This window comes from Puma concolor, chromosome E1 (assembly GCF_028749965.1).
Source record: "Puma concolor isolate L17-30 chromosome E1, mPumCon1.1.hap2, whole genome shotgun sequence".
NCBI classification, from domain to species: Eukaryota; Metazoa; Chordata; class Mammalia; order Carnivora; family Felidae; genus Puma; species Puma concolor.
Window position 1 is genome coordinate 16085407 of NC_141680.1, and position 15364 is coordinate 16100770.

Here is a 15364-nt window from a genome sequence, read left to right on the forward strand (position 1 = left end):
GAGACTGGGTGGCTCTGACCAGAGTGGCCTGACAGCAGGTGCCTGCTCCCAGTTCCCAAGCCCGGACCACCTCTACAAAGCTGGGTGGAAGGAGAGGGAAAGGGACCTGCCCGGGCCCTGCGGCTGGCACCCCACGTTGGTGTGGCTGCGGATCACCAGGTTCTCAGCTCCTTTCCTAAGGGCAGGTCTGGAGCCCCTGCATCTCAGCCCGGGCAGCTCCCGAGGGGGGTCAGGGCCAGGATGGCACATGCGGGCTTCTAGGTGTCCAATCAGGGCCCCGGGCCCAAAATGGACACTACTCCCCCTGCATGGCAGTCCAAGCGTGCTGGCTCAGGCCAGGTGACGGCGGAGACAGGCAGCCTGTCCCTCAGGGTGGGCAGAGCCATGGGTGAAGGTGCTAAAGGGCAGAGGAGCTCCCGGACTGGGACTGAGGGAGGGGTCTGGGCCCAGGCCCCTCCACGGCTCTACTGGGAGTCCCACTAGGCTGTACTACCACCCTTACCTTGCGGGAGAACATCAACTTTGGCACCTTCCTCCCAGAGGAATCGATGCGGGGGGTGGAGGGAACAGCATGGCTAAGAAGAGAGCTGATGCCTGCCAGCCGGAGGCGGGAGACGCCCCCAGCCCCAACCCAGAGACCAGAGAGCAAGGCTGGGCGCTGAGCCCACGGGAGATGAATCCCCTGCCTGGAGCAGGGCGTGGGTGCCCACCCACTCGTCGGGGTGCCCAGGTGTTGGGAACTTCAGGGGTCACAGGCAACCAATTGGAACCCTCTGGGTCTAGCAGGACATACCTGTCATCTCTCCGCTTCCCCTCCCTTCCCTCCACAGCCCCTCCCCAGCCCCGCCCCCAACCTGTGCCTTCCTTCTCTCATTCGCTTTCTGCTTCCTTGTTCTTCTCCTTCCCTGAGTGCCTGGCCCGGCAAGGCCTTCTGGGGCAGCGGAGAGGATTTAGGCCAGAATTCCCTCCCTGCCCTGCACCCACGATGCAGGTGCCACAGGGCCCAGACAGGAAACAGTGGGGAGGATGGGCCTCTGGATCTCAACCCCCGCCTCCCACCAACTCCAGCCGGGGCCCCAGACCCCGGGGACCGTGGGAGCCGGCGGGGGCCTACCTTGGCCTTGCTGATGGTGCAGTGCAGGGCGTTGTTCTCCTGGTCGTAGAGCAGGCTGAAGTCCAGCGTGCCCAGGGCAGCTGCGGACAGGGGGCTCGGGTCACGCACTGGCCACACAGTGGCAGAGCATCATCCACCCCTGTGCGGTGGGACCAGGTGCCCACAGTGACTGCCATTGACCAAGAACCTACTGCACCCAATCTCTCCACCCAGCCTCTTAGCCCCACCAGCCCTAGGAAGCGAGCAATGTCCTCCTCACATTCCAGACGACCGAGGAGCCGAGGTTCAGTGAGGCTACGTCAGCCCCGGTCACCATGAGTAGCGGCCCAGGAGTCAAACCCAGGTGGCAGGCCCCACAGCCCAGACCCCCGTGCTGTGGTGCTGGGCCTGGGGCTGGTCCGGCGTTGGGCCCAGTGTGCCTGGGGTACAGGGCACTCAGCTAAAGGTTCCTGTCCTCCCGCCGTCCTCGTGCAACTGCCAGACTTGGCTCTGTGCGTCAGTTTCTCTCACCCGTGAAGGGTCACGAGGACGGTGGGAGAAGTCAGAGGAGACACGGCTTTGAGAGGCTGTGGGTCCCGGCCAGGCTGCCTGGCTGACCCCCCCACTCCCCAGCAACACCTGGGGCCGCGGCTCCCCCGTCTCTCTGGTCCGCTGGGGGGCCCCGCGCAGGCAGCAAGGAGCCACCTAGGTCCCCACGCTGCTGAGCTGCAAGCCTTTTAAAGGCAGCAGGCAACTCTCTAGGGCTGGGCAGAGCATTTGGCAATAATTGGGTGCAGCTGCAACCCTGGGGGACAGTCACACACAGCAGCTGTGTTCTCCCGTGTTGACGTGGCTCCTGGCACGAAAGCGGGGGTTGTGGGTGAGCAGCAGGCCTCCAGGGGTGAGTCTCTGGACAGTAAGATGCAAATTCACAGGATGTCTTTGGAAACCCAGACACTGGCCGGTCAACTGGCACGCTATTCATTCATTCATTCTTTACCAAACAGTATTACGATAAGCTGGTTTCTAGGGATGAGGATATCAATAAGGCGGTGCTACTGCCCCAAGGAAAGCGGAGCTTAATAGGAGAAACAGATGGAAAGAATCTACCCTAACAGAGTCTGGTGAGCGAGGAGCAATAGGGGTCTAAGGATGTGAACTGGGGCCACCAGGGAAGGCTCCCTGGAGGAGGTGATGCTTCACCTGAGCCATATAAGATGATTAGAGGTTGGCCAGTACACAGTGGCACTGGGAGAAAGGGCATTCCAACCACAGGCCGACCGGGGGCTGGGGGGCTGAGTGGGTGGAGTGAGGCTAGGGGGAGGGCGCGGCTCTGTTCTTCCGGCCAGCGGCACCCAACACGGTTCTAGACTGAACTATGGCCCAGTGGCCTAGTCCAGCCAGGCTCATCTCTTCACATCTTGTCCACGGCTGCTTTTGCACTATGGTGGCAGAGTGGAGTAGATCCACAGGGACCGTATGCCTGCAGACCCCTGGGCTCGTGCAGGGGCCAGGGCATGGCTAAGTTTGGCTTGGCAGAGAAACGGGCAACTTAAGGGCCATGCGTGTGCAGCTGCCCTTCATTTTGAGGTGATGGCACTGAGTCGCATTTGTCTTGCCCCCTAGCTCCTAACACAGGGCAAGGCAGCCAGCCCAGTCTCTGTCCTTGCCTGGGAGGGGCGCACGTGGGGTAGGAGACCCGCCCTCTGACCCCGGACCTCGGGTTCAAGTCCTGGCTGTACTGTGCTTCTTTGCGGTGTGACTTTAGATAGCTTTTCTTGCCTCTCTGTGCCTCAGTTTCCTCATGTGCAAAATGGAGACACCACAGAGCCCACCTCACAGCATTGTGCCTTAACGCAGCCCCTGGGGGACCGGAAATGCTCAGTATGTAATTATAGAAAGAGCAGATCTATTTTGGCGATTTTTCTAGATAACTGTACTTGCCCCTCCGAGACACCTTCTGGAATGAACTCGTTCCAAACTGGATCACTCCCCTCCCGGCCTTTGTGGACAGGATATACAAATGGTCACAGATACTGTTTTCTTCGTTTTTCTGCCTCCTCCTTGGCCATCAGCCTAAAACTCCTCTTAGAATACTTGCCTCTGGTAGGCACACACAGCTCTCCCTCCTTTTCAATCGTCCCTTGTCTGTTCCACGAAACCAGGGGAGAATCTTTACTAGAATTGTGTCCAAACTATGAGTCAACAGGGCTCGAGTGGCGCCTAAGGCGCTTTCGTCAGTAGAGTCCGTGTGCTTCAGCGCTATCTGTATCTGGCTGCGGCCTGGATCCTGGCTCCCATCTGTGCAGCTGGGCGGGTGGGGGTGCTGTGAGCGAGGTTCGTATCACCACGCCTGTAACAGCGCACAGAGCCACGGGCCCCGGACTCTCCAGGTCCCTGCCTGTAGAATATTCTCCAACGCTGTTGGCTCTACGTGACAGGAAATCAGTCTGCTGTTCGGTTCAGGCCTCCCCAGGTCCAGTCTCCCGCCAGACATGAGCTTCCAGAGAGGAGGGACCATTGCCTCAGCCATGCCAGTGACACCGGCAGGGAGCAGATGTTCAATCCACATGGCCGGTCCGTTCCAACCAACTTGCTCTCCAGCTGTTCAAGGGAGCGGGGATTGGGTGTGATGCCCACGTGTTAAAAATGCACACCCCACGATCTCTGCCCGTTGCCCACTCTCAGAGAAGGACAGCCAGCCAGACGGCAGGGCTACCTGCTCCCCACTGGGGAACTTAGGTCCAGAAGAGAAGAGCCCCTTTCACCGGCTCTCCAGCCACACATCCCTGTTGAGGGACAGCTGACGCTGCTCGGGGAAGCCAGCACCTGTTATCAATTCCCAGGAAGGAACAGCGCACCCAGTGCGGTCCCCCCTCCCCCACGGCTGCAGGATTGATGACTTTTTTTGAACTCCAACGGAAGCTTTGAAAGAAATAATAGTTTTTAGGAGCGCCTGGGTGGCTCAGTCGGTTAAACGTCTGACTCTTGATTTCGGCTCAGGTCGTGGTCTCAGGGTTTGTGGGATTGAGCCCCGAGTCAAGCCTGCTTGGGTTCTCTCTCCCTCTCTCTCTGCCGCTCCCCTGCTCACATGCACTCTTTTTCTCTCTCTCTCACAATAAATAAATAAATGTTTTTTTTAAAAAAAGAATAGTTTGTAAATAGAAGCGTGGTCACCATTGGTAGAAACTTGCTGGTGGTGGAGATCTCTTGGGCAGGGATCTTATCGTCCAAAGTCTTCATTTCCCATTCAGGGGAATGAGGCTCAGAGAGGGGAGGTGACCTGGTCAGGGTTGCACAGCAGAATTGGAAGCAGAATCCAGGCCTCTTCACTTCCATCCTGATAGTTCCTTTCTTAAAGCCTAGTGGTGGGGTGCCTGGGTGGCTCAGTCGGTTAAGTGTCCGACCTCGGCTCAGGTCATGATCTCGCGGTCCGTGGGTTCGAGCCCCGTGTCGGGCTCTGTGCTGACAGCCTGGAGCCTGTTTCAGATTCTGTGTCTCCTTCTCTCTCTGACCCTCCCCCGTTCATGCTCTGTCTCTCTCTGTCTCAAAAATAAAATAAACGTTAAAAAAAAAATTTAAAGCCTAGTGGTTTCCCCCAATTTTTCTGTCTGCCACTTTGCGTGGCTGAAACCTTAGGAGGACGCAACAGAGAAACAGGGAGAGAAAAGCCAAGTTGCTCTCCGGGATGAGGGAGGGCTGGGCTGCCGTCCCGGAGATGGCTCACAGTGCAGGTGAGGAGGGCCCTAAGGGCAGGTGAAGGTGCTCGTCTGTGTGATCCGCTGGGTCCTGCCCTCCACCCACTCAAATCACGTGTCCTGGCTAAAGTTTACATCCTTGGAAAAATAATGAGGGTTGGTCACTAATGGGCCCTTGAGAGTTGTCACCTGCCTGTCGATAATTATAGAGCTTTAATGGGGCTAATTCAGAGAAAATCAGGCTCAAGCCCCTGTCAGTTCCTCTAAGGCCAAACATCCCTTTGCTCTGCTGATGGAGACTGACAGCATCATTTTGACCTTGGTTTGCACCTGGACTTTCCTCACCCGTACACTCTTGGGGATAGGAAATCTGCCCTGGTTGTTCTCTTTTCTTTTTTTTTTTTCTTTTTGAAGAAAAATGTCAGCCTCTCAAATAGTTTTAAAAAACTATGGCAAGGGGCGCCTGGGTGGCTCAGTCGGTTGAGCGTCTGACTTTGGTTCAGGTCATGATTTCATGGTTTGTGGGTTAGAGCCCCATGTCAGACTCTGTGCTGACAGCTCAGAGCCTGGAGCCTACTTTGGATCTGTCTCCTCTCTCTCTCTCTGCCCCTTTCCTGCTTCCACTCTGTCTCTCAAAAATAAATAAATTAAAAAAAAAAAAAAAAACTATTGCAAGAACCACAGAAAAATGGTCAAGCCTGAGTTGAAAGCATTTCCTAGTTGGGAAAACTGAGGCACTGAGCCAAGAACTTCAGGAAGGTACAAAGAAGAACGAGTCATAGCCTCTGTTTCCCAGCAGCTCTGGGGCAGAGGATTAGAACTTTAGGACCTTTGTAAGTCTAATCATTCTCCTGCTTTAAATTATTCAAAGGTTCACCACTGCCTCCTGGACTCAGTTTAACCTCCTTGGTGTAGCACTGAAGGCCCTCTGTGATATGACCACCTTGTCCTGAGCCACTTGACGGGCACCTGTGCCGGGCTGTGTTTCCTACGCCTCTCTACCTGTGCACACGGCACTCCCTCTGCCAGGAGCACCTCTCTTTTCTCCTTCCACTGTGCCAGCCTGCTTCTTCCCTTCTCCCAGCCTCAGAGCAGAGCCTTCTCTGTGGGTAAACTCTGTGCATGCTAGCGCTTATCCTTCGGGTTCCTGCCTCCCTGTTGTCACTGCTGGGCTACTTGTGCATCTCGGTTTCCGTGAAATCCCTCATGTCAGAGATTGTGTCTCGGGCATTCGTGAATCTCAGCACAGTGCCGGCCGTACAGTTGGTCTTGTAACGTTGAATCCATAGAAATATGGCGTGAGCAGGACATGACTGGGCACAAAGGAAGGGGAGTCACAGCCAGCAGGGACCAGAAACGCTGCCAGCTGAGGGCCTTCGGGACAGCGATTCCTCCACTCCATCCTCACTCCAGGCCTCCAGGGGCATCGCTCCTGACCCAGACCAGGGCGAATCATGCAGGGGCAGGTGTGAGCACGGGCATGTGATGCAATTCTGGCCAATGAGACAGAAGGACAGGTCTCCTGGGGACTCTGAGAGAGCTGTCCTCACCCTCGAACCGAGATACGGGCAAGGAAACTCGCCCTTGTCAAATTTAGGATCTTCTTGTTACATGTGACACCTGGACCTGAAGCGGCCGCCTTGCACCGGGAGGGAGGTCGGCCTACGAAGAGAAGAGCATGGCCGAGTGGAAAGGGGGGCAGAACCATCACCTCCCAGGTTGCTGATGAGACACTGCATAAACCTACCTGCGGGTCCCACGATCTCAACTGTCCTCACTGTTTAAGGCACTTTGAGTTTGCTGTTACTTACAACCTGGATATTCTAGTCTTTATAGTTTTGAAGAAGGGCCTGGGTCTCCCAGGTGGAGAGTGGGTGGGAGGGCATCAGCAGGGGAGAAGCACATGCAGAGGGCGGGGCCCGGGGCCCTTCTCCAGGGCAGCAGGCAGCCCAGCCCAGCTTGGCCAGGCCACACCGTGGACCCGTGGGAGGAAGGGCGCTTCTAACTCCAACGTTCACTGCGTTTTCTCCCCACCATCGCCCCCTATTAGATCAGTTTGGAACATGCGAATTTTGTGCTTGTGCCTGGAGGTGCCTTAATAAAGGATGGGCTTTAAAGAGAAGAGGGGGAAAGGCTGAATAAATACACAGCACTTCATTCTCAGCCTTGGACAACAGAGCAACCGCCCTAATTTCTTTTTGTTAGAACAGAGATAATCCAATAATTAGGGCAGCAAATAGCATAACCCTGGCTAAAGCCCTAATGAACCATCTGGCTTGAATCACTTAGGCTTATTCTAGGGATCTGGCTGGTAGGGCTGAGAGGGGGCCTCGGCCTGGGGTATCTGCTGAAGAGCGATTCCACCCCCAGCCTGGTCCCACCACAGGAAGGAGCTGAGTTTTCTGTGTTCCCATGCCTAGGATGTTTGCTCGGTCACTGATGGGATCCAAGTCTGGGGTGGGCTGCTGCTGGAAGGGGACAAGGGGGCCCAAGCTGGCCGTGGCTCAGCCATATGCCCTCCTCCTTAGCTCTTTTCAACAGACTGCCTGGTGTCATGGGTGTGGCCAGCCCACAGTTCAGGCTGGCAAGGCTGTGTCCAGGATGGCCTCGCATTGCCCACCTCAACTGAGTCTGTCCCCTGCTGGGACACGTGAGCTCCCTGGGCCCCACGACCCTGTCCTGTTTCCCTTTGCCCCACTCTCTGCTGCTGGGACAGTGCTCAGTGACAGGCTGCTGAGTTGATGGACTGGAGATGAGGCAGCTGGCCTGAGTTTGGGACTTTTGGGCCACCTTGCCTGGGGGCTTAGGGAGAGCCCAAAGAGATGACAAGATTTCTCACCTCATAACAGTGTGTCATCCAGAGGGCCCTTGGTGGCACCAGGAGGGTTCCCTGAAGTTCACGGGGAAGCCCTGCCCTGCCAGCTCACTCCCTTGGCACAGCAGGAAAGATGTTGGAAGGGCAACAGGTTCCCTAACCCTTCTTCTGGAGGTGGCTTTGGATTCATCACATCCAAAGGGGTGACTTGGGTCCCAGTTAGGTCCTTCCCAGATGCATGGCAAGTAAGGGGTTGTGATTTGCCCAGGGTGCCAGGAGCTGAGGGTGGGGAAGATCCAGGGCACAGCCCTGAGGACAATCAACTCCCACGACCCAATTTCCCCAAGCTGTCAGGGAAGGGAGTGGGGGGGGAGGACTGCTTCCCACGTCCATGCCCCACAGCAAGGCCTCAATACACCAGGTTCCGACCAGAGTGCTGAGGTCCAGGCCCACTGAAAGTACCTAGCACTTTCCTCCCCTTGGAGGATGGAGGTGGGGCCTCCTCCAGCTCTCTCCTCCAGGGCCTCCCTAGGTAGGACAATGAGCGGTGGGCCACCTCCCCCAGTGGTGCTGATGACCTCCACATTCAGCTTCCAGAGGCACATTTTATGCTTGGGGAAACTCCAGGCCGCCGGCCTTAGGCCCTTGTGAGCACCCAAACCAGGCGCAGCCACCTTCGCGGGCGCAGCACGTGGTTGTGGAGGGACTCAGCTGAGCGGGCCTTGGCGAAGCCTGCGAGCGACCCCTGCGTGGAAAGGTTCACATCCCTGGCAGGTCTGGTGTGGCAGGTCTCACAGTGACGCGACTGGGGCTACAGCTCGGCTGGGGACCCTAGCGAGCAGCGCTGCCCCCCAGCCCCACCCCGGTCTCGTGCCAACCCCTTCCGAACCAGGCAGCGACCTCTTCCACCTCGGTTTCCCCTAAGGTCCCGGGTCGGGCGCGGCAGGCACCCTCAGAGACGGGAAAGGCGAGGAGCTCCCGCCGGCCGGGCCTCGGCCCGGGGACCCCCGCGCTTGCCCACTCCCTGGGGCTCGAGGCTCAGCCCTGGGAGGAGGAGGCGCGTGCTGGGTGACCCTTCCTGGCGGTGGAAAGCGGGCGTAACAGGTGGGCGAAGGTCGGCGGCCCGGGAGAGCTCCGCGGCGGGGTCCACGGACACAGGAGGAAGAACGGCCAAGGTTTTTCCAAAGGACAAGCGGCCCCGCGGTCCTTTGGTGCTCGGCCCGGACGCCAGCGAAGCCGCCGCGCTCTGCGGGCCGCCGGGCCCACTCGGGAGGCCGGCCCGGCCCCGGGCCCCTCCACCTCCCGCCCCAGCCCGGCCCCTCGGCTGCGGGGCCGGCCCCGCAACGGGTTCCCAAGCGGGGAGGACCGCGCGGCAGGCAGCAACTGGTGTCTCCCCGGGGCGCAGCTCCGCCCTTCCCCGGAACAAAAGCCACCGCCCGCGCCGGAGCTCCCCGCCAGCGGGCCGAGAGGGGGCGCGGCGCGGGCTCCGAGAACCGGGCCCCGGAAATGGGACACCCCCAGGGGGCGCCCCCAAACTTCCCACCTCTCCAGTGCGGGTCAGGGAGGGGTTCGGGGCTGCCTCTGTAGGGCGCGCGGAGAGCGCACGGAGCGGGCGAGGGGCCGCTACCGGCGGGGGTGGATGCCGGCGAAAGGGGAGACCGCAGGGGGCCGGGGCACCCGCGAGGTCGGGGAGCGAACGAGAGGCCGGGCCGGGGGAGGGGGCGGGAAGTCGGCGAGTTGGAAACTTACTGCAGTCGTCGGATTCGTAGCCGTCGGCGTCCGGCTCGTCCTCGGGCGGCTTGGCGGGCGGCCGAGCCGGGCTGGGGCCGGGGCTAGGGCCCGGGCTGGCGCCGTAGGCTCCAAAGAGCTGGTCGACATCCTCGTCGTCGTCGCGGGCGCCGTCGGAGGGGCTGCGGCGGCCCGCGCTGGCCGCGGCGGGGCGCGCGGGGGCGTCCGGGGGCGCAGCGGCGCGGGGCCCGGCGTCCGGAGGCAGGCCCCGCGGGAAGCGGGGGAAATAGTCGGAGATCTGCTTGATGGGCCGGATGGGGCCGGGACACACGTCGATGGCCATATGCTCCTGGATGCTGATGGTCGCCTTCTCCCCGCGCCGCCGGAGGGTCATGCAGGCAGCGCGGCCCCGCCCGGGCGCGGCCCGGCCCGGCCCGGCGCGGCCCCGGCCCGGGGTGGGGGGGGGGGGGGGGCGGGGCGGCTCAGCAGGCCCGGCGGGGCGCGGCGAGGGCTGCGGGCATCGCCGGCGGCGCCCCCCGGACGGCCCTGACGCGGCTGCTGCCTGCTCGGCGGCGGCCGGCGAGTGAGTGCCAGGGGCCGGCAGGCGGGGGGCGGGCCCAGCCCGCGTCACCCGGCAGCAACCAAGCAGTGTGAGTGTGCGGGCTGCGCGGGCGGGCGCGGAGCGGAGCGAGCGAACGGCGCCGCACTCACTCGCACTGGCACCGGCGCGCGCACACCCGCGGGCCCCGGGCGCCTTCCACTCGCGCACACGGGCAGGACCGCCGGGAGGCTGAGCAGGGAGCCGCAGGACGCACACTCGCACGTTCCCGCTTGTCCCAGCCCTTGTGGGGTTCCGTTCCCTCCCACAGGACACACGCGGGGGTGCCAAGTCACTCTAAGCACACAGAAGCGTGTGCAGACGCTTGGCAGAAGCGTCCGCTGGCTCACACCTGCAGGACACATCCGCAAACGTTATGTACCCATACAGAGTTGGTTGCGGGTGCCGTTCACCCCCGATACACATCTGCCTAACAGGACACACACAGACACACCCATAGAAGTGATCAGGGGACTCGGGGCATCCCCCTCCACCCCCATCTAGCAGGACACACAGCCACGCTCCTAGGAATGTGCGTGAGCAACGTGTGTTGCTCACACGCTGGTAGGGCATGTACATCCTCAGTGGCCCAAGGTCATTGCTGTTCACAATTCCTCTCGGGTCACATACAAGCACACACTCTTCGTAACCCGGAGTCAGTCCCTCACTTGGTTAGTGAGCAGTTTGAGGAACTCGCCCGCTCTCCCCATGGGGATAGGATGGGTGAGAACCTTGACCACAGACTGGTCCCGAGGGGGGAGGGCAGACATGGCCTGGGCAGAAGACACATGCCCGGTGATGATGGATGAGGCAGAAGTGGGGAGGCAGGGCGTGGCCTGCCCACCTGCTCAAGCCTCCCACATGGTCAGATAACTAAACAAATCTCGGCAGCCCAGCCCAGAGCTTTCCGGGAACAGAGCTCTGTTGGGAATGGCTGCTGCTTATACAGGTGTGTCTCCAGAGAGCCCTGGGCCTGGACAGAATCCTGTTTACTGCCTGGCTTCTGACATATCAGAAATGCTTCTTGGCTGGGTCCCCTCCATGAGTCTGAATGAGGACAGCCCCAAGCCTGTGTCCCTCCCTCCACCATAACCCACTGAAAGAGGTGGGGGGAACAGAGAGAAGAGAGAGGAGGCTCTTTCTCATCACATCCAGCTGCTACATCCTGACGGATCATCTGATCTTTTTGAACCTCAGTTTCCTCATCTGGGAAATGGGGCTAATTCCAACCTCACAGCATTATGGGGAGGCCCCTTCCGGCATAGAACATGACAGATCAGAGGTGCTCGACAGGGTTGGCTTTCTCTTCTCCCTTCCCTTGAGAGACAAGACTCACTGGTGAGAAATGATGGAGAACCATACGCTGTTTTGTAAGTTCTGCACTGGGTGGTGATAGTCGGCATGACTATATCAAGACCGTTTCCAGCTGCCATCGCTTTGATCCCTTACATTACCCCATGGTGTAGACAGGGCATACTGTTACCATGTTCAGGCGAGGAGATTAAAGCTCAGGCACGATGACTTACCCACAGTGACTGCTGGCTTGTAGCAGAGCTGGGAGTAGAACCCAGGTGTTCTGACTTTTTTGAAGCTTCCACGCACCCCCTCCTCTGCCTCTTCCTCTCCATCCCTGTGAAGCTTGAAGGGTCCGAGCAGAGCTGGAAACACAGGTAAAACCTCGTTTCCCAGAGTTAGGGGGGCGGGGGCGGGGGTGGGGGGGGCGGGGAGAGGCGGCCAAGCCTCAGTGGTTACAATAGGAATGAACCAGCCTGGGGGCTCCCTAAGGACGATCTGGGAACCCGGTAGGAGAAAAAAAATCAACCTTCCAAGAATCAGAGGCCAAGGGAAGGCCAGGAAAGCCTGGAAGCCTAACACAGTGGGTTTCTCATTTCTGGGAATGCTTAAGGGGATTAGTTCTTAAATAGGCACAGAGTGACTTCTATGCCAGAGGTAGCTGCATCACAAAGTGATTATGTAATGATACGGGTATTAAAGTACAGACACTGAGCCATCATTTCATAAGTCCTTCACTTGAGGAGCAAGAGAGTATTGTCATCTGTTTACATCTGGGGAAACTGAGGCTTCAGGAAGTCAAGGGTCTGGGAATGAGAGTGGATATCCTGACCCCTGACCCTGTGCCCTTTTGACATCAAAGGTATACCCCTGTGTTCACTGGGAGTGGGGACAGAAGGGGGCTGACCTCTCCCTCTGGCCTCTTGACCTTCTGTGGGTCTGGCTTTTTGGAGGAGCAGCTCACAGCTTTTGGCCCTGCAGGTGCTGGCTCTTGGAGGGTCTGGAAGAAGTGGGGTGGAAGGCCCAGCCTCCAAAGCACTGAGTTGGGGAACCCCGGGATGCCCACTGGAGAAAGGGGAGGAGTGTGTGGGACCAACCCCTGGCAGGTGGCAGAGTGGAGAGCCACTCCACGGTCTGAGTTCATCCAGCTATGAGCCCCACCGAGAAGGGGCAGGGTCCCCCTGGAGGGACAGAATTGGTGTTATCCGGGCAGGTGACCATTTTTCTACAAAGAGTATGGGCTGGGGAGTCAGGCAAATTTGGACTCAAAAGCCAGTGTCTCCTGGCCCGTAACTGTGTCTGACTTTGGTCAAGTTGCTTAACTTAGGCCCCTCAGTGGTGGAGTGGGGGAGGCCACGAACAAGCGTGTGAGAAACGCTGATGGGGATGGATGGCACGCAACAGGCACTCAGTCCGTCGTAATTCTTTTGCCCCTGCCTTCCTGGTGCAAACCATCTGCATATGCCCTGTGCCTGCCTCAGTTTCTCTATCAGTGAAGCGCAGTTGGCCGCCCTCTTCCTGTCTGCTGCAGGACCAGGTGAGGCTATGGGGGGAAGTGCAGGCGGAGGTGAATGTACTTGCTGGCTGGCATGAATGGGGATCTTGAGGCGGCTGGACATGTCCAGGCCCCATCAATCATGTTGCCTTCCATGCTGGCAGCTGGACTGGCCCTTAGCAAAGTTAAGTGGGACCGTCTGCCCTTGGTCACAGCTCTCGGGAATCCTGGGCCCACGCTTCCTCTCCACCTGCTTCTCCCAACAGGCTTCTGAGCATGCCCCCCACCCCCCCAAGGCCCCTGTGCGATGAAGTAGAAGCGGGTTCCTCGAAGGATGGCCCAGCCATCTGTACCGGCAGGATGCATCTTAATAACGCAGATTCCAGGCCCCTACCTCACACCCCCTGACTCAGATACGCATGTACGTGAAGACTCAGGATGCATCTTAACCAGCGCCCCGGATTATTTTTATTCACAGTTATTTTTGTGGGAATCGCTGGGTGAGAAGGTGCTAAGGTTTAATACAGTGATTCTCAACCTGGTTTGCTACCTCCACACTGTTCACTGTGCAACACCCAGGCGGGGGTGGGTGTTGGAATTTCTAGAGTGCTTTGGCAAAGTCCCACACACACCACTTTGGGCATTGGGGCTTCTTTCCTGGCTGAGAATGACCAGTTAAAGCCTTTCCTTCCAGCAGGCGATGGGCATTTTAGAGGAAATGACTCGGCACTCGGCCACATGTCCTTGGTTGGCATCTCTGGCTGGTATCCACGTGCCCTGGAAGGAAGGGCCCTCCCTGGCCTGGCCTAACGTGTACCCCCAATTTCCACTCTCCTCTGATTACTGGAGGAGGAGAAGGTTGGGCTAAAAGAACCTTCTCTATATTCATAGGAATTTTTTACCCAGAGGAGGGGCTGATGGAGGACTTCTAAGCACAGTGGCTGGTTGTTGGAGAGGCCTTCCAGGGGCTCCTGAGAATCCACTGTTTACCAAGTATCTATTGAGCACCCACTCTGTGACAGGCCCCGTGCTACGTTCTGCAGGGCGCCTGGTGATGAATGAAGCCCCCCTTTGCTTTAGATTCCAGGGATAGAGGGCGGATCAGGAAGGGACGTGGGAGCCATCCACTCCGGCCCATCGCTGCCTCCTCCTTGCCCCACACAGTGGCCTCGGCTCAGGAAGCCTGGTAGAAGTCCGAGGAAACGAGTCACCAGAAGTGTTAGCGGTTGTAGCCTGTGGCTGCCGAGGGGCGAACTTGACGTGATAATTTATTATGCCCATTCTCATAAACACATGACACTGGTCACAGTACATTTACTAGCACTAGGTCTACCGTGAGGAAAAGCTGACACCTGGTGACGTTGTTTTGCAGACGTCAAACGCTCCTGGAGCTGTCGTGATGGGCTAAGTGGCTCAGAGACGGTCATCGTCTTCCCCTTCTGGGACACCTGTGCAGTGGTGTGCAGACCACAGATCTGTGGGCCCCTCCCCCGCCCGCTTCGCGTCCCATGTGAGCAAACAGGCTGGTGGAAATGGAGGGCCTGGTCCAAGGTCACAAGGGGCCGGGCCAGGACTCGCACTCACACGTTCCCTCCCTGCAGGGTGTGGCCTGTGCTGCCGGCGACGGGACAGATGGCAACGAGACCTAGTGAGAGCTCACCTGCCAGGAGGGGCTTAGCCTGGGATCGTGCTGCCTGTGGGAGGAGATCAGATGCCAGCAAAGGATAACGCTGCATCCTCAGGGGTTGCTCCGGAAATGACCTGCGGGAGGAAAAGGGGGATGGCCTGAGGACAAGGCGGTGCCCTCACCACCCTGCCCCCAGAGGCCTGGGGGTCGTTGGAGCCCTGGGTCTTGTCTGAATGTCTTTAGGACGGGGGTGGCTATCTCAGCATTACCGTGGGTTAGGATGGGCAGGAGCCCTAACTGGCAAGTTTGAAACCCAGGTCAACAGCCACACATGTTCCCTCAAACAGCTTTATATTAATGATGCAATCCAAAAGGTATTAACAGTGCAAATGGTGGCTTCCAATTTTAACTCATTCTACTTTTAAAATGTATGAGATATTTCAGTTCAGGCCAAAAAAGGCCTGGAGGATAATGTGAAGACTGCCCGAACTACCAGCCAGCTTACAAGCGAAACATTACAGGCTCCTCAAAGAAGCTAAAATAGAATTAGCACAATCAAAACAAAAATTATAGGGGCACCCGGATGGCTCAGTTGGTTAAGCGTCGGACTTCGGCTCAGGTCATGATCTCAAGGTCTGTGAGTTCGAGCCCCGGGTCGGGCTCTGTGCTGACAGCTCGGAGCCTGGAGGCTGCCTCGGATTCTGTGTCTCCCTCTCTCTCTGCCCTTCCCTTGCTTGTCCTCACTCTTTCTCTCTCTCTCCCTCGAAAATAAATGAACATTAAAAAAAAATTACAGATGCATTTGAAATGCCCCGATAGTCCTCCTCGATCCTGCTGCTCTCTCCAGAGGCAGTCACTATCTGGAATTTGATAATCATCGCCCCATGCACGCATTTTTACCTTTACTAAAGACATATGCATCCATAAACAATACGTGGTATTGTTTTACATGTTTTAAAACTTCAGGGGCGCCTGAGTGGCTCAGTCGGTTAAGCGTCTGACTTCAGCTCAGGTGGT

General features: G+C 58.3%; 1 protein-coding gene across 2 annotated transcripts in view; it reads right to left on the reverse strand.

The window, feature by feature from the left end:
- The window catches only part of DOC2B (double C2 domain beta), a 32518-nt gene extending 22610 nt beyond the window's left edge, over nt 1-9908 (reverse strand). Inside the window, exons 1-3 of one of the 2 annotated variants that reach the window (XM_086686370.1) lie at nt 9356-9908; nt 1115-1194; nt 503-529 (exon numbers count right to left, since the gene is read on the reverse strand). In XM_086686370.1, the coding sequence (XP_086542496.1) occupies nt 503-529; nt 1115-1194; nt 9356-9728 (480 nt within the window). In that variant the 5' untranslated portion in view covers nt 9729-9908. The remainder of the gene's footprint in view (nt 1-502; nt 530-1114; nt 1195-9355) is intronic. The other variant, XM_086686371.1, reaches the window with a different exon arrangement.
- Between the last annotated feature and the right edge of the window lie 5456 nt (nt 9909-15364).